Below are 22469 nucleotides of genomic sequence, written 5' to 3'. Positions count from 1 at the left end.
CCGGTGACGGCTAAATGCTCCGTGAGCGCCCGGCCGGAACCAAACACACTCGGTGCGGCACAGCGCCGGGGGCTCGAGCGCTCGCTCCGCGGCTGGAGCCGAGCCAGGCCCTCCCAGGCCGCCCTCTGCACAACTCACCCTGACGCCATGGAAGATGAGGGGGAAGCCTTTCTTTGGTAACTTCTCCCAGCCCAGCAGGGAGGTGACCACCGAGGGGTCTGCGCACACTTCCAGCTCCTTGTGGTAGAAGAGCCTGGACGGCAGCGCCAGCAGAGCCGGGTGCGACCTGTAGTTCTTCACGAGCTTTGTCACCTGCCGAGAGAGGGCCGGCGGCAGGCCCAGAGCCAAGTCGGCACACGCGGGGCGCATGTCTGTCCAAGAGAAAAACGCTGAGGACCCCCTCAGACTGCGGCCCCAGGGCACCCTCTCCTGCCTCCCCCCGCCCCAGCTGGTCACCTGCCACCCCATCAGGGAGCTCATGTGTCTCCAGTGGCTTTTTGAACTATTAGTTGCAGGTGTGCGATGTAACGACTCAACACGTGACTCTGCGTGTCACGACCCCCCCCCCCCCCCGCCCCGTGACCATCCATGCCTTCTCTGTATTTAAGAGCCTGTTTGGCTCATCGTTTGTTTCTTAAATTCCACATACGAGTGAAATCATGCGGTGTTCATCTTCCTCTTACTCCACTTAGCGTTGTTTTCTCTAGATCCGTCCACGTCACGATTCCATTTTTGACGGCTGTGTAATAGCCCACTGCACAGACACACCACATCCTCCTCACCCAGTCATTTCTCAGCGGACACTTGGGTCAGAGCATCTGTGGCCAGGGACTGGGCTGGCAGGTCGGGCGCTGCCCGGGCCCAGGAGCCTCGCGGGTGGAAGCTGCTTGGGCATTGGGGGACTTTGCAGCCAGGCCCCCAGGCAGGGCGGGCAAAGAACGCTGTCTGCTCCGGGTCCAGACTGCCCTGGGCCTCCCCAGCTGGGCCACCGGGCCCCAGGAAGAATCGTCCCGGGCCAGGCCGGCCCCAGGTGGGGAGGCTGGGGGGGGGCCGGGAGTAGTCGTGCGGGGGACACACAGGCTCCCCCAGACCCGGAGCTGTTGCTGCGGCAGTGGGCACGTGGTCTGCCGCACGTGGGAGAGCAGTCCTCTCACTCCGCAGCTGACTGGCAGCTACAGATGTCCGTGTTGCAGCCCGAGCTGGCCCTCTGTGCATCCCGTGTCTGTCAGTCTGACAGATCCTCCTGCCCACCCGGCCCTGAATCCAGCCGTGGCTGTCCCGGGGTCTCTGTCCCATGCCCCCAGACCAGACCCTGGGAGTCCACTGCGTTCTCCAGGGAGCTGCAGGCGCACTCCCCCTTAGGTTCTTCCTGATCTGCAGGCTGGAAAACGCCGAGGTTCTGGAGTCTGACCGGCCGTCCTTACTCCGCTCCCCACAGCTCCCTACCCCCTTGTCTTACTTGGCTCAAGACTCCTCGACACCGCCCCCCCACTCCTGTGGCTTCCCGATCTCTGGGGCCACCACGGCCTCCTGCCTCCCCAGCCTGGTTCCCTGAGCTGTAGCCCCACAGCTGCTGCACCCAGGCCTTGGGGACTCGGGCCATGCTGCCCTGCTTGCCCTGGTCCCGCACAGATGCAGGGGAGGCTCCTGGGCACAGGCAGGAAGGCAGCTGTGGGGCCTGCTGGCATCCATGGGGCTTTGCACGATGCCCAGTGGTCCCTGCTGCTGTGAGGGCTGAAGCTATGGTGGGGGCCCTGACAATGAGGCTGACCCACGTCGGGTGCCACTGGCAATGCCTGCCGATGGATGCACAGAGCGCTCGGGCCTGGCTCCCCGCCAGCCACCAGGGCGCCCCGACCCCCACTGGGCTCTGCACTGATGCCGGCTATGAAACATGTTTCCTCCGTCCCAGGATTTTAACGTCCACCACCAGATTGGAACGCACTGTCCCTGACAGAGCTCCTGCCCCGGGAGACGCATCTGGACGGCAAAGCTCCTGAGAACGACGGGTTTGCTGAGAAGCAAGTGCTCTGAAGCTGGGGTCTCTGAGCCCACAGCAGGCCGACGGGCCGTGTTTTCCCAGAAGAGGTGGAGATCCGGGAAGAGAAGAGAGAGCTGCTCAGATGGTCTCCTGGGTCCAGACAGCTGAGCGGCCTTCCTTGGGGGTGGAAGGGCCAGGTTGCATTCACTGTCCTGTGGCCCTGGCCTTTACACAAACCCACGAAGCCTGGTCTCAGCTCGGGTGTAGGTGGCCATTGGTCCTTGGGCCATGAGGCCACGGTGGCCAAGAACACAGCCCCTGGGACCCACAGCCAACTTGAAGCCCTGCTGGGATCTTGCAGAGAGCCGCTGGTGTCGCCACCAGCACAGGGAGCAAGAACCATTCACGTTCTGCCTCCAGCTGGCCTAGGGCACCCCTCAGTACAAGGCGTCCTCCCCTACTGCTGGGGTGAGGACCCGGTAGGCCCCACAACTCTTCTGCTGATGGCAGCAGTGTCAACTCAGTCACTACAGCGTGTCCAATCTCCAAGATGCTAATCAAAACCCCAAACTCAATTTAGCACCTTAGCTTCTCATTCCCCAAACCAGGCCCTGCATTAGCTTATGGGGTGCCGGGGAGAGAGGTCCTCCGCCCCCAGATACCCGCTGTGGCTTCAGGGCCTCTGGGGAGAAAGCAGGTGTGGGGTACTCAGGCCGAGGCAGCCCTGCCTCCCCGTTTGACCTGTGCCTGTGCCAGAGGCTGAGGCTCCCGCCTGAAGGAAGCTGGCACACAGTGCATCCCACTTTGCTGGAGGCCTCCCCTTCCTCCAGCTCCAGCAGCCCTGGGGACATGGGTGCTGGGTAGCCGGCAGGGGCAGGGGGCTCTCCGCTGCCCCGTCTCGGCCAGCACAAGTTCACCACCTGCTCACCCAGCGCCCCCAGCTCCCACACGCCCTCTGGCCTCTTCCATTCTCCAGTGGGTAAAGGGCCTGAGGACCGACAGCCTGACATGGGTCTCAAGGTATTTCTAGGAAAATCTGCCCAGGATCACTGCCTCTCGCTTCTGTTCACTGCTAAAGTTTCGAAGGAGTGCTCCTTGTTTTCGTAGCGGAGGCACTGAGAGACCACGCCACTTGGTTCATCTTACCGAGGGAGCCCCGAGACCCACGGTTCCAGGGCTCTAGTGTGTCAGGGGCTGTGGTGGGCTAAAATGCAGACTGCAAAGCCCATCCCTCAAAGTGGTCGCAGTGGGGCTGAGGAAGGACTCTGCAGATTAGCCAGCAGACCAGCCCCACGGGAGAGCACGGGGCCTTGTCCTTCAGATGACAAGTTAGAAGGCTCTTTCCTGTTTCCCCGTCAACCCCGATTTCACTGCTACTGTGTTTGGCCCCACAGAACCTCTGCCCTCGGGCTCGGATGGGACTGCCTGGAACTGCGGATCCCTGCGGGCCTGCAAAGCGCCCGTCTGAGCGGCTGGGACAGAGTGCTGGCCAACGTCCCCTCTGGAATGGGAGGGGGAGTGTAAGTTCTCTGCCCCCCTCCCTCCCCCGGGCGCAGCGCAGTGTAGGCAGGAGCAGAGCCCGGCTGCAGGGGTGGCAGGACTGCGGGGGCCACAGGGACGGGGATCTGCGTGCTTACCAGCAGGGGGTTGTAGGCGCCGCACGCCCCAAAAGCGTTTTCGTCCCGTAGGTACACCTGCCGGGACATCAGTCTCTCCAACATAGAGACGCTCAGCCCGTAGGCCATGGCGAGTCTGGACTTAATGACGGGTCCGAGCTGCATGGGGTCTCCGGCAAGGACAATCTGCAGCACATGAATGGGCAGCCATGCTAGAGCAGGGGACAGTGGTCCCACACGCTCACCGCCACAGCCAGGGGAGGCCCAGGACACAGGTGTGGGGGCCCCGGGCAGGCAACAGCCCAGCCTCCCGCCTTCTGATGGCCGATTGAGGGTCCCTGGGTGCAGGCTGGAGGGCAGCAGAGACTCAGACCGGCCGGGCAGCCTCTGCCCCAGTCATCTGAGCGCGTGCCGCACGCTAACCCTCCTGGACACTGCCTTTGCCCGCCCGTCCTGCCAGCTCCTGGCCCACGTGGCAGCCAAACCAGATGTGCTCCCTGCTCGGTCTCTGTGCCGCCCCTGCACGGGACACTTGGAATGGGAGGAGGCTGGTGTCTGGGGGCCAGAAGCTGGAGCGGTCCCGCAAGGACACACGTGTGCTGAGAGCAGGCTAAGGGGAGCTTAAGAGGACCCCAGGCCATGCCCAGGGTGAGCACTGAGGAGGCAGCAGGTGTGAGTGGGAGAAGCGCCAAAGCATCAGCCTAGGGTAACGGGGGTCAGCAGCGAGGGGCAGGGGAGGGGCGGAGTGGTCAGTCCCCGGGCGGCGAGCCAGGGCCGTGCCTGCAGGTCCCCACCCAGCTGCACAGTAGCTCTTGGTGCTGTTTGAAAAGCGAATCCAAAGGCAGAGCGGCCCTTCCCTGTCCTTGAGGTGTGAGATACGGGACCCAACACAAGGCCCAGCTTCAGAGCCTCTGGGTCCTTAGCACGTCACCCGAGCCTGTCACCCACTCTGGGGCTGTTCTGGGCAGAGAACCACGCAGCAGACAGACCTTACCTGGCCGTTGGCGTCTGAAACCAGCCCCAGTGGAATAAGGCATTCTGGCTCACTCGCCTGTCCTGCTTCGTCCACAAACACGTGTGTAAAATGTCCGACTCTAAAGCCAAAGATGTTCTCGATGGTCATTTCTGTCAAGCAACAGCCAACACCCACTGCACGGCCACATCTGCCCCCGCCCCTGGCAGGCTGGCCCAGAAAGTGGGACCGTCTGGTCTGGATGAACTACAGGTCGCCGGCACCGGGGACTCTGGATGCGGGGTCAGTCGTGTTTTTAAGTGGCCTCCGAGGCAGACAGGGTGAGCGGTGGGAGTACACAGTAATGGGAGACTGTGCGGGCAGGCCCGTGAGGGGCCCCACCGGAGCAGATGCTCTTCCCGTTTGAGGCCTGGCTGGGACACAGCTCGACTGCCCACAAACCACGTGATCCTGGGCAGGTCGTGGTGCCTCTGTGCCTCAGTTTCCCCGACTTGGTGGATGTGAGAACAGGATGAGCTTGTCCATCGGAGCGATGCCCCACCGGGAGTCGGATTACCACCCCACCACGACACCCATAGGTCCCTCCCTACGAAAGACGGGAAAATCACACACTTCCATTCTTCTACCTCATGTCCCAATTCCTGATGAAGAAACTCAACGTTACATATCTTTCTTAGGATGTATGCACTTGAGTTTTCAATTCTTAATAACTGGGTTAAAGTTATTTCTATCAGTTTACACGGGCCCGTGTTTACACCCTTTCAGCCTCGTGCAGCCCCAGCTCCCTGCTGGCTCCCCAACTGCTGGGGGGGGGGTTCCGCCCTCACTCTCTGGGCTCTGGCCTGGCCCCCAGCCCCTGTCCTCATATCCTGCCCTGCACGGAAGCTGCACGAGGACAGCGACGCTACTTGTGTGGGTCCCCGCGGCCCGAGCCCCAGCCATGCCCACCTCACACCTATCTGGTAGAAGAGCCCGGCGCTGCTGCACGTGGTGATGACGACCCTGAAGCGGGAAGCCTTCCAGATGTCCTCTCCCTCCTTGCAGTACGGCTTGAGGGCGTCGGCCACGGTCTGCGGGAAGGGGTGCGGCCAGCTCACTTTCCAAGTATGACCTTCAAGTGTTTCTTTCTTTTTAAAAATATTTATTTATTTGGCAGACAGAGATCACAAGTAGGCAGAGGGAGAGAGAGAGGAGGAAGCAGGCTCCCCACTAAGCAGAGAGCCCGATGCGGGGCTCGATCCCTGGACCCTGGGATCATGACCCGAGCTGAAGGCAGAGGCTTCACCCACTGAGCCACCCAGGCGCCCCTCAAGTGTTTCTTTAAATTGGACATCATCACAAAGCTGAAGAGAGTTCTAAAACAGAATGCCCCGTTCCCACTTCTTAGTTCCAACTGTTTTCTTAAACCAGAATATTTTACAACTTCCTGTCAACTTATCCCATGTTCTACAGACTCCTCAGCCCCAAAGAGAGCACAAAATCCTGCAGATCTTTCTCCCAAAACAACTGTATACATTTCCTAGATTCCGTTTCTTTTATTAAGCAAACCAAAAGCTTCTAATTTTCCTAAAGGAATATTTATAGATAAATCACTAAAACAGAGCCCAAAAGGAACAATACATTTGGGTATCAAATAAGAGAAAAACACCCGCATTCAATAAAGCGGAGAACGCCCAGGGCTCCTGGGTGGCTCAGGTCGTGGTCTCAGGGGCGTGAGATGGAGCCCGGAGCTGGGCTCAGCACTGGGTGGAGGATCCCCCGGAGACTCTCCCCCATCCCCTCCGCCTGCTCTAACCAAACACCCATGGGGAATGCCTGGCTCCCAGAGAACGGAGAATGCCGTACCGTCAGGTGCGGGCGGGCGGGACCCGTCCACCCCGGCCGGCTGCAGCGCTCACCTCCTCGAACCTGCAGGTGGCGTTGACGCGGACCATGGCGCCAGGCCGCAGCACCTGGCTGTCGTGCAGCCGCAGACACACGAGGTCGGCCGCACTGTTGGAGGGCGCACACACCAGTATCCGACTGTCCGGCAAAGCGTAGTATACCTTCGACCAGGACACAAGACACACAGGGGCATAAATGTCCACCTGTCCAGGGCCCATGCTCACACCAGCCCCTTCTGTGCCTGAGGCCCAGCCGCGGACACACGCAGGGATGGTCCTGCCCCCTCACGTGCGTGTGCCAGCAAGACACGAGAGGATTTGAGACTTCTCTGTTCTCCGGGACCCTAACCTACCCCCCTCCAGGCCTCCAGGACCCTAACCTAACCGCCCCCCCACACCGCACCGAGGCAGAGACGGCATCAGATTGGTTCGGTGCGTGGCTCGCACATCGTGCCTGCGGTACACTCAGCACTCGGCTACTGGCCTGAATCCTGAATGACACAAACGCCTCCACAAGCTCCGTCTTAAACACAGACACGGACACTTCTGCACAACACTGCCTTAGCTACTGTTAAGAGAACTTTTCTGCAACAAGATTCCATGTGACTGAATGGTCAGCCATTCCTTTTTTTCTTTCTAAGGATTTTATTTTTCAGTTCTCTCTACACCCAACATGGGGCTCAGACCCAAACCCTGAGATCAAGAGTTGCGCGCTCCCCTGAGCAGTCAGGCGCTCCAGAACGGTCGGCCACTCGGTAAAGACAGAGTCCTTTCTAAACCTATGGGATAAGCTTTGAAAATCCTACATATTCCCTTAAACACTGAAACAAACGTGGCCACCCATGAAATAACTGGGATTTTTTCAAGCTTGTCCTTACTTCCCGACAACACACGCGTGGCACTCGGCCGAGGCCGCTCCCTGAGGTTACCTGTAAGACAGCCTCTATAATTGTCACTGTCTTCCCGGTTCCAGGAGGTCCAAAAAGAATATACGGGAGCGGGCGACAGTCCCCACTCAGGATTCTTCTAACAGCTAACTTCTGGTTTTCGTTGAGCACGGGATTGAAAAATTCCTTTTCTCTCGCCCTGGGGACCTGCGCTTCGTTTACTGTATCCAAAGTGAGAACCAGTGTCAGGCAGAGGTCAAACACCTTGGCACGACAGGAGCACAGGTCAGCAGGGGCCATCACGACGGCCACGATGTAGCCGGTCGGGTGCCCGCTACTGAGCTGTACTCCACTGGGCAGAGTCGGGAAAGTCAACTTCATCTCCTGAGAGCCGAGATGCGGCCACTCAGGACGTGTGCAGCATCGCCTAGCCCTGGGGTCTGAGACGCGGGCTGGGGGAGGCCTGCAGAAAGAGCCTGTAGTCACGTTCAAGTACTGAGCCGTACCCTCACGTCACCACTAGGTATCCGGTCAGGACAGGAGTGTCCATCTCTCTGGCTGCAGCCCCCGCCCAGGTCCCAACTGGTCCCCTCTGGGCAGGAGGGAGTGTCTCGAGGGGCCTATCTTCCAGGCCAGGGTTCCCAAGGCTGCCCTGGCAGCCCTCACCATACGCACCCCGATGAGCTGACTTTTCCGCAAAGGCCGCCGGGCCCGGTGAGGCCTGGGCATCAGGCCGCCTCTCCTTGGCTGCAGGCTTGGTGTGGTCCTTCGTGGCTTTCCTAGTCTAGAGACAATCATGTAGAAAAACAGCCTTGAAAAAAAAAGGCTTTGTATCTACACCGGTTTAGAGAGTGACATAAACACCTGCCCACGTTCTCCGTGTTTTGTTTAACAACTGCATGGCTCATAGGTTTCAAAACGCAGCAAAAAAGATTTCTTTTTTGAATTCCCTTACAAAAGTTAACACGAACCCAGTAAATCCTGGTAACGATGCCAGATCAAAGGGTGACGCTTATCTGATACGGCATCTTTTCTCTTCCTGCATCCTTCCCAGTGCTCACCTACGAGGGGAAACCCACATGGCTGAAGGCAAATCCTTGTCCCCTGCCCCCCAGGATCCCTGGGCAGAAGCCCTTCCTCCGCAGCGGGAATGAGCCCTGCCAGGAATGGCTCCGGGGAGCTTTGGCTCCGAGGGGACCGTTGTGTGCCTTCTGGGTGCCGCCAAGGGCCGGCAGGTCCTGGTCGGCCGCATTCCGCATCCTGCCCAAGAACTGGTCCTGTGGGTGTTTCAACACACCCGCTCTGGCCCGGACCGAGGGAAGTGGTTTCGGGCCTCCCGTGCCGCAGACCATGCTGTGGCCGACAGCTCCGCGCACTCATCTGTGAGTGGTCACAGGCTCACTGTGTTCTGAGGATCTAGTTGGCGTTATTCAACTGTCGCACAGCAGCCCACCTAACACAATGACTTCTACAGGATAAATTCTAGAAGTGAAATTTCACAAAGTTCCTCGTTAAAAACGGTATGCATGCCGAGTTTTAGTCCAGAAGGTCACAGCTGTTTCCCTTCCCCGACGCTGAGTGTTCAGAGTGTCATGGGCACACGTTAACATGCACCATCTAAAGCACACAACTCGACAAGATGACCCAGGGACACGCGCGACAGGCTAAACAGCCCTGCTGAGTCGACAAGATGCGGCTTCAGAACGCCCCCGCTGTCCAGGGCGCGGATACCTTTCCCAGAACGCGCCGCACGTGAAGTCCAGATGGTGCACTTCCACCGTGGACTTCCGTAGCCGCTGGGAAGCCCACGGACACTGTCCTGTGCACGACAGCCGGCTGCTGTCACTGTGGAGAACCGTTGCACCCAAGCAACAGTGCCGTTCCTCTCTCCACTTGTACGTGGATGGCCCCTACTGAGCGTGCTGTTGTGAATGTCTGCACACTAGCCCTTACGTAGACATGGGTCTTCTGTCTCTGGGGCCAGCGCCAGAAGGGAAGTGGCCGGACTGTATGGCCAGTGTGGGCCGAGATTTCTGGAGAAAATCTTTCAAACGCAGCTTGTGCAAGGCTCCCGTCTCCGCACACGCTCACGACCCTTTGTCCAGTTGGTCCTTCTCATTTGTCTGGTCACTCTCATCCACATGCAGTGGTGGCTCGCCGTGGCTGTTCCCTAATGACGAATGCCGAACATCTTCCCATGGGATTTACTCACCATCTGTATACACGGCCCGACGACCGTTTGTCTTACGGGGGTGCAAAAGCGGTCCACGTTCTGCAGAAACTGTACTTGGCATTTTGAATCTGGATCTTTTCCGTGCTAGTGATCTGTGGTACGATCCCTCGTGATCCTGGGCCGTGGCCACAGTTCCCAGTCAGCCCGCAATCACGAGATGGGACAGCCGAGACCCTGACAGCCCCGCCGTCTTTCCCCTCGTGTACGGTGCGTGGTCCGTTACACAAGGTATTTGACGTTTGGTTATAAAGATGCTTTGTATTAGCTTATTTTGCCCCAGTGTTCTGACCATATTTGAGGGCAGCTGGGCTAAGCTGCGGTGTCTGGTAGGTTAGATGTGTTACGTCCATTTCCAACTGATGCTATTTTCAACTGGTGCCAGGTTTAACTGCATGTGACCCCGCTGTAAGCCAAGGGAGGCCTATATATTCTCTGGTGAAGTGTCTGTTCATGTCTCTGGTTCAGTTTTAAGAGTCTCATGGTCTAGCGATAAGCTGGCTTTTGTCTTAACCGTGTCTTTTGAACAGAAGAATGCTTCACTTTACTGGAGTCCAAATTTACCAATTTTTTAAGAATCACATTTTTGGCATCACATCTAAAAACTCTATGCCTTACCTAAAGATATTAAGATTTTCCTCTTGGGCTGCCTGAGTGGCTCAGTTGGTTAAGCATCCTCCTCTTGGTCTCAGTTCAGGTCATGATCTCAGGGTTGTGGGGGAGTCCCGCACTGGGCACACTGGGCTCTGTGTTGGGCGTGGAGCCTGCTTAAGTTCCTCTCTATGGCTCCCCACCCTGCTTGCACTCTCAAAAATGAAAGATTCTTAAATGTTGTTTTCTAGAAGTTTGAGGTTTTAGGCTATGATCCGTTTTGTTTGTAGTTTAGGCAATGATCCACTTTGAATTACCTTTGTGAAGGCAGTGAGGTACAGAGCCGGGCACATACCCTCGCGTACAGACACCTCACTGCCCTGGTGCCTTTCGCTAGATTCTCCTTTCCCTACTCTGCTTGCCCTGCACCTCTGTAGAAAGTCAGTCACCCAAATCCACGTGGGTCCATCTCTAGGCTTACATTTCATTCCACTGGAACAGGCTTATCTCGACAACAGTGCCGCACCGTCTTAATTATTGTACTTTGTGAAATGTTTCAAGATCGGGTACTGTGGGTTCTGAGTTTATTGTTGTTCTTCAGAGTTGTTCTGAGAAGTCTAGGCCTTTTGCATTTCCACTTACAAAAACATCTGCTACGATTTGACCGGACCAGCAGAATTGAGAGGCTGCTCTGGGTCATCTGACACACCAACAGCTTCTCTCATCAGTGTTGTGAGGTCTCTAGTGTAGTCTTGTACATCTTTTGTCAGATTTGTCCCTAATGTTGGGAACATTTGGACGCTACCTTGTATGGTGTTATAAATTCGATTCTGAGTACTTATGCCAGTAAATACACAAATTACTTCTGTATACCGACCTTATACCCTGTAAGCTTCTCACCTATTAGTTCCAAAGGCTTCTTTTTAGAGTCCATCAGATTTTACACATCAACAACACGGCTGCCTTTTATTTTTCTCGCCAAATTGCTGGTCTACAACCTCCCGCACAGTGTTAAACGTAAGTGGCAGGACAGGAAGTGCCCTGACTTTCACGGGAAAAGTACATTTTGTCACTCACTCTGTAGGTTTTTTGTAGGTGAAGGAAGTTCCCGTCCATTTCTAGTTTGCTAAACTTTTTGATCAGGAATGGATGTTGGATTTTGTCAGATGCTTTTTTTTTTTTTTTTTTTTTAGATTTTATTTATCTATTTGACAGAAGAGAGAGAGAGATCACAAGCAGGCAGAGAGGCAGGCAGAGAGAGGGGGTGGGGGAAGCAGGCTCCCTGCCGAGCAGAGAGCCCAATGCGGGGCTCGATTCCAGGACCCTGAGATCATGACCTGAGCCGAAGGCAGAGGCTTAACCCACTGAGCCACTCAGGTGCCCTTGTCAGATGCTTTTTCTGTGTCTGCGGGTTTAGGTTTGTTCACAGGATGAATATCACGGACTGGGAGTTTGGAACGTTAAACCAGCCTCTCATTCCTGGAGCGAACCACCGTCCTGGTCTCTCATATATACCTATACATACGTGCATGAGTTCTCTAGAAAAATGACCAACAGGATGTATGTATACATAGGTAAAAAGATTTATTATAAGAGATTGGCTTACATGACTGCAGAGGCTGAGGAGTGTGAGGCCTGCCACTGGGAAGCTGGACACAGAGGGCAGGAAGAGAGATGGTCCCACCCAGGGCAGCTGGGCTGGAGAAGTCCCTGAGAGCCTGCCTGCTCTGTTTAGGTCTCACAGGAGGGATGCCCCCCTACCCTGACCGGGGCACCCACCCACATGATCTCACCCACAAACAAGATATAACCAGGCGTCCAACAGCCCAGGGCCCAGGGCAGCGGACACAGCCCCCTTACCGCCCCGCACTGCTCACCTCTCTTCTGTCCCATCCGCAGAGGCCTAGTGAGTCCCATCTCTGTCTCCTCCGGGATTCTGGGAACTGGTGTCTTCATGCTTTCCCCTTATCAGTCTTGCTTGAGGTTGAGCAATTTCATTGATCTTCTCTGAGAATCAGCTTTTTGGGTTGGCTCACGGGTCCCTCCGCCGTTCTTCTGCATCCTGGAGTGCCGGTTTCTATGCCAGGGTCTCATTATTTGCTTTCCTTTCCTTGTTCTTATTTCTCTAGTGCTCTATGGAAGCAGCCGAGGTCGCGGAGTTGAAACCTGTATCCCTCTTCACTTCGGGCACTCGGGGCCATGGATGGACTCCAGAGCCCCCAGCAGCAGCGTCTGGCTTCTGGCAGGCTGCAGCATCACTTTCGTTTTGGCAGAAACATTTAAATTTCTTTATTGATTTCTTCTGTGATCTGGGGGTGACATATAAGTGTGTTTTCAGTTTCTCAACATTTGGGGATTTTCCAGAGATCTTCCTGCAATTGATTTCTAACTTGATTCTCAGTGGTTAGAGACTGTATTTTGTAGGACTTCAATCTCTTTTAAACTTGAGACTTCTTTTGTGGCCCCAAATAAAGTCTACAGTGGCGAATATTCTGTGTTTGCTTCTACACAAAGTGAACGTGTCCAGCTCTTTCTGGGCCGTGTGCTCTACAAACACCCCTCAGCGGTGACCGGTCACTGTGCCCGGCATGGGGGGAGGCAGACACTGCGGACAGTCACAGGGAGTCTGTCTGGTTCTCTCTGCTGCTTCATCAGCTTCCGTTTCATTCCTTTGAGACTGTTACTAGGTGCATATGTATCTGAGACTGTGACGCAGGCCTGATGATTGTCTTTGTTACTGTGACACACTTACCCTGATTGCCTGTGCTCGGGAACCTACTGACACTGACACAGCCCCTCTAGCTTTGTTTTGATTGCCTTTCTTCCATCTTTTACTTTTGACATATTTGTGTCTTTGTACTTAAAATGTGTTTCTTACCGGCAGCATATAGTTGGGTCTTTCCTTTTCACCCAGCCTGACCATCTCTCCTTCTTAACTGCCGTGCTCAGACCACGCACATGCATGTGGCTGCTGACAGCGACTAAACTCTCTTGTCCTGCTACTTGCTTTCTCGGTCTCAACTGTTCTAAGTACACAATTACAGCCAGAGACGTCAGCACCCCATCTACATCGATTGCTGTACAAGGGGGTAGGAAGTAAGTCAGGTTATGGTACGGTTGTCCGTGTGTCCCTCTTTTCTGCTTACCTTTGAAATAATTATTTTGTGGTTCCCTTGTATTTCCTTCGCTGGTCTAGCTCTTTATACTGCGATCTTCCTGGCTGCTCTACAGTTTAGAGCATGGATCTTCAACCGATCACACAGCGTAGGAAATGATACTCTTTCTCCCACTCCTGTTGCTGTTGCCACATATTTTACATCTACACGCTAAAACTCTGTGATATGCTGTTACTATTTCAGCTTCAAAATGTCAATTACCTTTTAAAATCATGAGATTTTATTGTGGTGAGATTTCACTTCAGATCTACCCTCTTAGCATTCTACTCTTTTGATTCTAGGAGTCTGAATTTTTTAGAGCTCTCATATGAAAGAAATCATGCAGCATGTGTCCTTCTGGGACTGGCTTATTTCTCTGAGTATAACGTCCTCCAGGTCCACCCATGTTGTTACATTTTAGGGGATTTCCTTCTTTTTAAAAAGTCAATAATATTTTAAAGAAACGTTTTTTAAAAGAAAAAGTTATTTTAACGTGTGAACTTATTTATAATTTCTGGTCCACCTCTTTCGTCTGGGCAGACCCTCATGCCCACTGGCACCATTTCCATGTGCTGAAGGTGCGTTGGTGGTATAGTGGTGAGCATAGCTGCCTTCCATGTGCTGAAGGGTTCTTGTGTCGCATGGCACAAGTCACCAAGTATCGGTCTCCCCCCATCCCTCAGCCCGAGCACATCTGAGGACGTTTTCACGTCTTCATTTCTGCAGTGTTTGCTGGGCGCGGTGTTCTGGGCCCGCTGGTGTCTCCTGCCAGCACCGTCAGCTACTCTGTAGCAATGAGACTTTTCTTGTTTCTAAGACTTGCTCTTTATAAGTGACTTTCAGGGATGTGACTGTCCTGTGCCTCCGTGCGGTCTTCTTCAGATCTCTTACACTTCGGGTCTGTCGGGGAGTCTCCTGAATACGTAGGGCTTATGGTTTTCATAACATCAGGAAAGTCTCTACTCACTATTTTTTCTGGTGTTTTGTACACTTCCCTCTCTGGGATTCCAACTGCACGGATGTGAGCCTGCTAGAAAGTGTCCCACGGCTCACTCAAGTTTTTTTCTTTTTAATACACTATATTTTAGAGCCTTAAAAAAAACCGTTTTATTCTGTTTCATCCTGTCAAGTTTCTGTTAACTGTTCAAGTTCACTAGTCTTTCGGACTATAGTGTCTGGTCTGTTGTTAGTTGTCTATTTTTCATCTTAGACATTGAAGTTTTTGTCTTTAAAAGAGAAATTTGTCTTTTATTGTTTGTATCTCTGCTGAACACGCTTTTGTGTTCCTCTCCCTTAACATCCTATGGAGTATAGTCATAGTAACTGTTTTAATGTCCTTTCCTGCTAATTGCTGTCACTGTGGTTTTTTGTTTTATTTTTTTAGTTGATTTCAACAGACTGAAATTTCTTAAACAAGCTGTGTTTTTCAGTTTATTTCTGGATTAGGTACCAGACATTGTGAATTTTACACCTTGATGGGTGTGTATTTTTGTATTCCTGCAACGATCCTTGAATTTTGTTGTGGGATGTGGCTGCATTCCGTGGAGGCCACTCTCTGCCCATCTGACGGTGAGGCAGCGGGCGGTGCAGGGCAGGGCTATCTGCACTGCTCCAGCAACCCCCTCTGAGGACTCCAGTCGCTGCTCTGTGAGTTCTCTGGCTGTGGGAACAAACCATGCCCAGCACTGTGGGGACTCACGGTTCTTCTCTGCTCTTGGGGGTACTTTCCCAGGCTCAAGTCTTTTGACCCCAAGAGCTCCATCTTCCCCGTGCTCTCCTCCAGCCGTGCGCCCCATGCACTCCACCCGCTTCGTCCCTGCACTGCCAGGCGTGTCTACAACTCTGTAGACCGCAGGCCTCCGCCTTTCTGCTCCCCAGCCTGGGAACTCTGATGGCGCTGAGCTGGGGCAGTCGCAGGGGTCACCTCAAGTCCTCCTCTCTCAGGAATCACTGCCCTTGGATATCTGATGTGCAAATGTCACCAACTGTTGTGCCATATGTTCTGTCTGATTTTAGATTATTTAAGGTAGGAAGGTAAATTCAGTCTCTCTAATTCCATTTTGGTTGATATACGGAATGCCCTCGAGTTTATGTGCAACTTAGCTAATCCATAAGAAGGTAATGTTCTGCATTTAAAAATATTAAGATTCAGCTACTCAGGAACGTTATTCATACAAATAGCAACATTTCCCCCAATTCAAATCTCCCATCAGGATCACAAACCCTCCTTGAGAGTCAGGCCACGGAGTGGGCCAGAGAGTGAGGTGACGGAGACAGTCTGCAGAGGACACTGTGCTGCTCTAGTGAAGACTTCTTTCTACTTTTTGATCAGGTAAGAAATAAAGATAATTTTAATGAAAACTTTCTGCTGTTTCCTTCACAGAATTTTTTGTGAATATGCAAGGTATTCAAAAACTCTCTTTTTTTGATTTTTGGAAAGAAGCTATAAAATGGCAAGAGAGTTTCTAATATATGTGCTGCCGAAGTGAGCATGGTAAAAGAGTTTCTAAGTATTAGACATAATTAGAAATTCGTATTTATTATAAATTTAAACATGCTCAGAAAAAGCAAATTCCGGGGCACCCGGGGTGGCTCAGCGGGTGAAGCCTCTGCCTTCGGCTCAGGTCATGATCCCAGGGTCCTGGGATCGAGCCCCGCATCGGGCTCTCTGCTCAGCGGGGAGCGTGCTGCCTCCTCTCTCTCTGCCTGCCTCTCTGCCTGCTTGTGATCTCTGTCTGTCAAATAAAAAAAAAAAAAAAAAAAAAAAAAAAAAAAAAAAAAAAAAAAAAAAAAAAAAAAAAGCAAGTTCCAACAGCACAGCACCACAGACTAGAACCTCCCACAGACATGGAGAATTCTCCTCATTACTGGAAACACAATGATAAATAAAACCACTTCTGTTTCACTCATGAAAATAAACAGAACAGCCAGGACAAGAGCGGGCGCCTAACAGGTGCTATGTTACTATTTACAGAACTGGGTTGGAGAAGGAAAAAGTGACTATCTTCTTAAGGGTCATAAAGATCACAAATGTTAATGACGACCTGGTGGATATCGATTCACCCAGACATGCTCTGTGCAGTCTATCATTACACAAATCTGCGTGAGTGCATACAGAAAGCGTGGAATTTTCACATAGCACGATGAGCTCACACGAACAGACCCGGATCCGGGTCGTCCCCACCGACTCTCTGGGAGCCATCTCAGTCCTCTTTATAGTTGCTCATCAACCTTCACACTAAATCCACAGTACAAATATCTTAGTTTTATTTGAGTTGTGATTCTGGGCTACCTGTGAGCTACACTCCTCTAACATTCCACACAACTGAGAGCCAGTATGTTATCTATTTAAATATTTCAATGTCGTCATATTGATACCTTGATGGTGGGCTGTGCGTCATTCTTGGTGTCTTGTGCATGGTTCCAACTCCCTGCTACTTGGGGAGACTGTAAAACGACTTCTTCTGGGAACAGCACTTTACAAACAAGGTAAGAAGGTAGATATTAGTGAAAAACTTAAAAAAGATGAATACAGGCACCCTGTGTAATTCAAATCTATGCTTTCCTTTCCCTTCTGGCTTCTGTACATGGCTTCTGGGCTACAGCAGGACATCACAACTGTGCATAGTTCGCAAGGCAGCCGTCCGCCTATCTGGAGCTACAACAGCGAGTTTATACTAAGAGAGGAAAAGCGCAGGCAATGACTTCATTTTCAACGGTTTAAACTATTTTCATGCAGTTGAAATATTAAGAAAATACTGAGACTTGCCAATAGGAAGAAAACTTTGGACTGCATAGTTTTACTTGTAATATATGACTGAAGACACCATGTTTTATGCCAAATTTTACATGAAGCTTATAAAAATACTCTGGGAAGATGTAACACTATTATTCCACAAAAAAAAAATACCTTTAACACCTAAGTGGATGACGTGTTCAAGTGCAAAGTGACACCGTCTGCTTGTGGTCCTGCCAGAGAGAGAACAACGTGACGTAATACACCTCCAGTTTAGGAAATCTCAAGTCTAGCACTGGTCATGGAAATCTCCTAAGGTAACCTGAGCCAACCTGCTACTGAAACCTTTACACAAAAATTGTAAAGGGGCCACATTGGAGTCCGAGCTCGCGCCGCTCTCACAGGCCCTGCGGGAGGCCAGAGCGCCAAGGGCGCACTTTACAGTGTGTGTCTGTACGCAACATTAGTCGGAGTTTTACAGAAAGACTTTAAACAGAGACATCCTGGTCTCAGGAGAGCAAGGACTCTTTCCTTTCTGGAAATATTTCTCTTTTAAAGATGAAAAGCACAACTAGAGGAAAAAAAAAAAAAGAAATACGAGGCATTAGGGAAACATTAACACTACTACATCAACAGCAAACTAATTTTGATTGTAAAGATTTAAACTGGTGAAATTCACAACTGTTAAAAGATAAAACTGAGGCCTATTAATAATTTTTAAAAGTTTGGGCAAAAACTGATTCCAACCAGGCAGCACCCAGCCAGCAGGTGGAAAGGGGTCCCGAGGAGTTGTGCAGAATGAAGGACCTTTACGGCTAGAAGGGAGTGGGCGCAGGGAAATTATCCCGGGTCAAACAGGGGGTGGGTTATCACAAGCTCCTTTCCTTCAGGGGCAGGCAGGGGTCTGCTGGGCCGAACACCTCCCTGTCCTGACCAGGCAGGTCCCGGCTGACTGGCTGAAGATTCCGTTTCCGGGGGGACCCAGAACGGTAATTCCCTCCGGTGTGGTGGGTCTGCTGTTCTGTTTCTTAACACAACAAAAAGAATAAAAAGTGTAAAACCTCATCTTAAATGAAGCAAGACAAGGCCCAAAGTGCAAGCGAAGACAGACGTCTGTTTGGTAAGGGGCATCTGGCCTCCAACTAGGAAAGGTAGGAGCGCAGCTCTGTACTGGCTCAGAGTTCGGGCCATATACAGGTTTCTGGAAAACTCAGACTTGGGAGCTAAAATACCAAATGACTGTTTGGTGAGAGGTCGCCATCCAGACTCATCTGCACGGTATGGAATTGTGGGGGGTGGGGTGGGGGCGTGTGAAGCTGGAAAACCTGAGGGCACAAGCCCACCCCTCAGAGACCATCCCTTTAGGGTCCCAGGCGTGAAAGCTCCTGGTGACCTCACTCTGTTCCTTCAACGTAATCTTCAGCAAATACTAGCCTGGGATACAACAAAGTCCATCCAAGATGAGTAACAACCAGAATAGCACGTAAAGAGGATCACTTAAAGAGGAAGAAACTAGGGAAGGACTAAACGCCTCGTCCCTTCCAGTGGGAGGCTTTCCAGCCTCTGTGCCTGGCTGAGCAGGGCCATCTCACTCTTCCAGAGGGGAAGGAAGGTTTCAAAATCTTTTAGAAGGCGAGGGGCACCTGGGTGGCTCATTCGGTTAAGTACCAAGCACTTGATTCTGGCTCCGGTCACGGTCTCAGGGCGGTGGGACCCAGGCCTGTGCCAGGCCTCACACTGGGCGTCGGTCATGGTCTCAGGGTGGTGGGACCCAGACCTGCACCAGGCTTCACACTGGGCGTGAGGTCTCCTTGAGATTCTCCCCCTCCCCCCCTCCTCTGTCTCTCTAAAACAAGTAAATCTCAAAAAAAAATCTTTTGAAAGGCACAACAAAGACTGGGACATGGACCAAGCGAACATGGTGCCCGTGTCAGCCTGCAGATCACTGCCTACTTCCCAGAAGCGTGGAAAACAGAAACGGAGTAGTACTCAACAAGCCCCAGAAGCACAGTAAAGGAGGAATTCACCAAAATGAAAATAACAGTATGTTTTTCATTCTAGACATACAAGAAAGGTTTGATCCGACGTGATCCAGTGGAAACACTTCATCCTACAAACAAGCTGGAGATGATGATAATCTCAAGAAATGCCAAAAGGGCAATGAGTCTAACAGCTTAAAACAGAAGGCGATGAATAATTTCCTAATTTGATTAATCTAAAGACTAGCAAAATACCGAGAGGTGAAGTCCCAGGGGTCTTTGCCCGGACATACGAAACCAACCACAGAGTTGAAAAAACGGCGAGGGCACACACGGAACAGAAGAGTGGGAGCGAATGCTAGACAAGAATCCCAGAGGAGGACAAAGACTTGGAGGAAAAGAATGAAGAAAACTTCCCTAAGTACCAAGTATTGTTGAAAGGAGATCCCCAGCCGCAAAGATGCCTATTCTCCCTCCACGTCCGCATCTCTGTGGGGGAGGAGACGTATTTATTGCTTCACTATTTCTAACAGCCAACACTTGGGACTAGGTAACATGCACCCAGCACGAAACACCAAAATCACAAAGGAAGAAGTATCTTTTTTAAAATTTAATTTTATTTATTTACTTGACAGACAGAGATCAAAAGCAGGCAGAGAAGCAGGCAGAGAGAGGAGGAAGCAGGCTCCCCGCTGAGCAGAGAGCCCCATGCGGGGCTCGATCCCAGGACCCTGAGACCATGACCCCAGCCGAAGGCAGAGGCTCAACCCACTGAGCCACCCAGGCGCCCCAAGGAAGAAAGATCTTAAATGACCTCAACTTTCACCCCCGGAATCTAAAGAGAAGCAAATGGAATCCAAAGTAAACGTGAGAGAGGAAATCACAAAGGCTGGAGCAGAAATAAATGAAATAAAAAATAGACACTAGAAAGTATGAATGAAGTCAAAAGTTGATTCTTCATAGGGCTGAGCTGATGAACCTCTTGCCCGACTCGTGGGGGGAAGAGAAGGTACATATCCCCACTGTCGAGGCGAGAGGGTGGCACCGTCTGTTGCCCACAGATCCAACAAGTGCTCCTACTAAGGAAATAATATGGTAATTCCACGCAAACAGATTAGATGACCGGGATGAAATGCACAAATTCCTTAGAGGATACATATTACCGAAGCTCACTGCACATAAAACAGATAACCTCAATGTTTACTGATTCACTAAATAAATCAAATATGCAGCTAATTATCCCCAAAGATGGAGGAGCAGGTGAAGCTTTTTAGCTTATTGTAAGGCCAGTATCATCCTGATATCAAAATCAGACAAAAGATAATTTTAAGAAACTACAGACCAATACACCTCTGGAACACAGAGGCAAAAATTAATGAAATTGTAGCAAATCAGATCTAATAATATATAAAAGGAAGTTCCGGGCGCCTGGGTGGCTCAGTGGGTTAAGCCGCTGCCTCCGGCTCAGGTCATGATCTCAGGGTCCTGGGATCGAGTCCTGCGTCGGGCTCTCTGCTCAGCAGGGAGCCTGCTTCCTTCTCTCTCTCTGCCTGCCTCTCAGTGTACTTGTCATTTCTCTCTGTCAAATAAATAAATAAAATCTTTAAAAAAAAAAAAAAAAAAAAAAAAAGGAAGTTCCAATATGGCTAAGTGGGGGATTATTCCAAGGATGCAAAGCCAATTCTGAAGTGGGGGACAAAGGCAGAAAGAAATGCAGATGAAATGAAGTTTCCTTAGAACCCGCAGCCCGGGGAAAAAAAAAAAGATGCAAAAAAAAAAAAAAAACAAACCAACAACCCTTAAGAACCCGCAGCCCGTTGACGAATGTGTGAGGCGGGCCGAGGGGAATGTGCCTCCAGGAGCTCCCAGCTGTCGTCCCGCTGCTGCCTTGCTAGAGGGAGACCAACCTGAGCTTGACAACCTGGCCTCCAGGATCCTGTGTCTCTTTTAGCAGATGAAGTCATGTTGGAAACTTCCGGTGTCTCTACCTCCCCTGGCTGCATAGTATATCAGCAGCAGCTCTTCACAATGCCAAGGCAGCAGCCCTTCCTGCCCAGGGGTCCCATCTCCGTGCTTTAATAAAACCCCCCTTTTTGCACCGAAGATGTCTCAAGAATTCTTTCTTGGTCGTCACTGGTTTTGAACCCCACCACTTAAAACCACATCAGTTCTACATGAGAATGCCAATCAGTCAACAACAATAACAACAACAAAAACAAAAAAACCCCATCAGTGTAACTGACTATCTTAACGTACTAAAAAAGGAAAACTGCGTGATCACCTCGACCGAGAAAAAACACGCGACCAAATCCCACACGCGCCATGCCGGATCGCCGGCAGCACACTTGGAGTCCCCCTCCTGGACCTGGAGGCCCGAATACAAACCACCTCCGGACAGCCCACACTGGGCGTGAGCCCTCAGGTCGGGAACAAGGCCGCTTCCGTGAGACGCCAGCTAGCCAGGGCCAGCAAACAGAAAAGAAAGGAGGCAGCGCAGTACTTCACTCCAACATGAAGATCTTAAACGTAGAAGACCTTGCGTAGCCTGTAAAAAGCTACTAGAACGACGAAGTGCATTTAGAGAGCTCTCAGGACACGAGATTAAGGTATAAAAATAAGCGGCATTCGTAAACACTAGCTAGAAGCAACTGGAAATTAAGTTCAGATTACTGTTTACAAGAGCATTACCTTTTTTAGGGGTCACACCAGTCACACAAGATACGCGAAACCCACACAGTGGACTGTACAGATGCCGCTAAAAGAAATAAAAAACAGACCTAACTAGGTGGACAGAGGCACCATCAAGGGCTGGGAGACTCAGTATTAAGGGGTCAATTCCTCCTGAAATGGAGCTAAAAATTCAATGTAATCCCAATCAGAACCTCTCCGGGTTTTTTGTGGAAACCGACGAGCTGGGCCGCACCAGCTCTGCCAACAATGGACAAAGTGGAAGCCTCACACCACCCGATCTCAACTCACCATCAACAGAGAACATGCCCGCATGGGACACGGGCACACGCAAGAGCGTTTGGCATGGCTGCTCATTAGGAAATGCAGACCAGAACCACAGCGACACACCACCGCACAACTACCACAATGATTGCAATTAAAAAGACTGACAAGACCAGGGTTGTGAGCCTATGGAGCACCGGGATGCTCTGGACCAGGGGGCGGGGGGTAGGGGTGAGGAATGTGGAAGGAGGCATCTGGGGTGGGAGATACTCTCCTTCTCTTGACTGTGGAGTTGGTTTCACAAGGCCGATGTATGACAAAACTCTCAAACTGTATACTTTAATAAGGCAAGTCTGCCTACATTCTGTCTCACTAGACCTGCTTTTTAATTAATTCTTTTTATTAACATATGATGCATTATCTGCCCCCGGGGCACAGTCTGAACCGTCGGGCTTGCACAGTTCACAGCACTCACCAGAGCCCATA

General features: G+C 51.8%; 1 protein-coding gene across 1 annotated transcript in view; it reads right to left on the bottom strand.

The window, feature by feature from the left end:
- MOV10L1 (Mov10 like RISC complex RNA helicase 1) overlaps positions 1 to 22469 on the bottom strand; it is a 61054-nt gene that overhangs the window by 6000 nt on the left and 32585 nt on the right. The window contains exons 14-22 of the mRNA XM_059187339.1: positions 17227 to 17285; positions 16695 to 16792; positions 8016 to 8124; positions 7383 to 7561; positions 6469 to 6615; positions 5519 to 5640; positions 4592 to 4691; positions 3619 to 3783; positions 139 to 312 (exon numbers count right to left, since the gene is read on the bottom strand). Of these exons, the coding sequence (XP_059043322.1) occupies positions 139 to 312; positions 3619 to 3783; positions 4592 to 4691; positions 5519 to 5640; positions 6469 to 6615; positions 7383 to 7561; positions 8016 to 8124; positions 16695 to 16792; positions 17227 to 17285 (1153 nt within the window). The remainder of the gene's footprint in view (positions 1 to 138; positions 313 to 3618; positions 3784 to 4591; positions 4692 to 5518; positions 5641 to 6468; positions 6616 to 7382; positions 7562 to 8015; positions 8125 to 16694; positions 16793 to 17226; positions 17286 to 22469) is intronic.

This window comes from Mustela lutreola, chromosome 8 (genome assembly GCF_030435805.1).
Source record: "Mustela lutreola isolate mMusLut2 chromosome 8, mMusLut2.pri, whole genome shotgun sequence".
Classification (NCBI taxonomy): Eukaryota; Metazoa; Chordata; class Mammalia; order Carnivora; family Mustelidae; genus Mustela; species Mustela lutreola.
The sequence above is the reverse complement of the archived record's forward strand: the minus strand, read 5'-3'. Positions and strand labels throughout refer to the sequence as shown.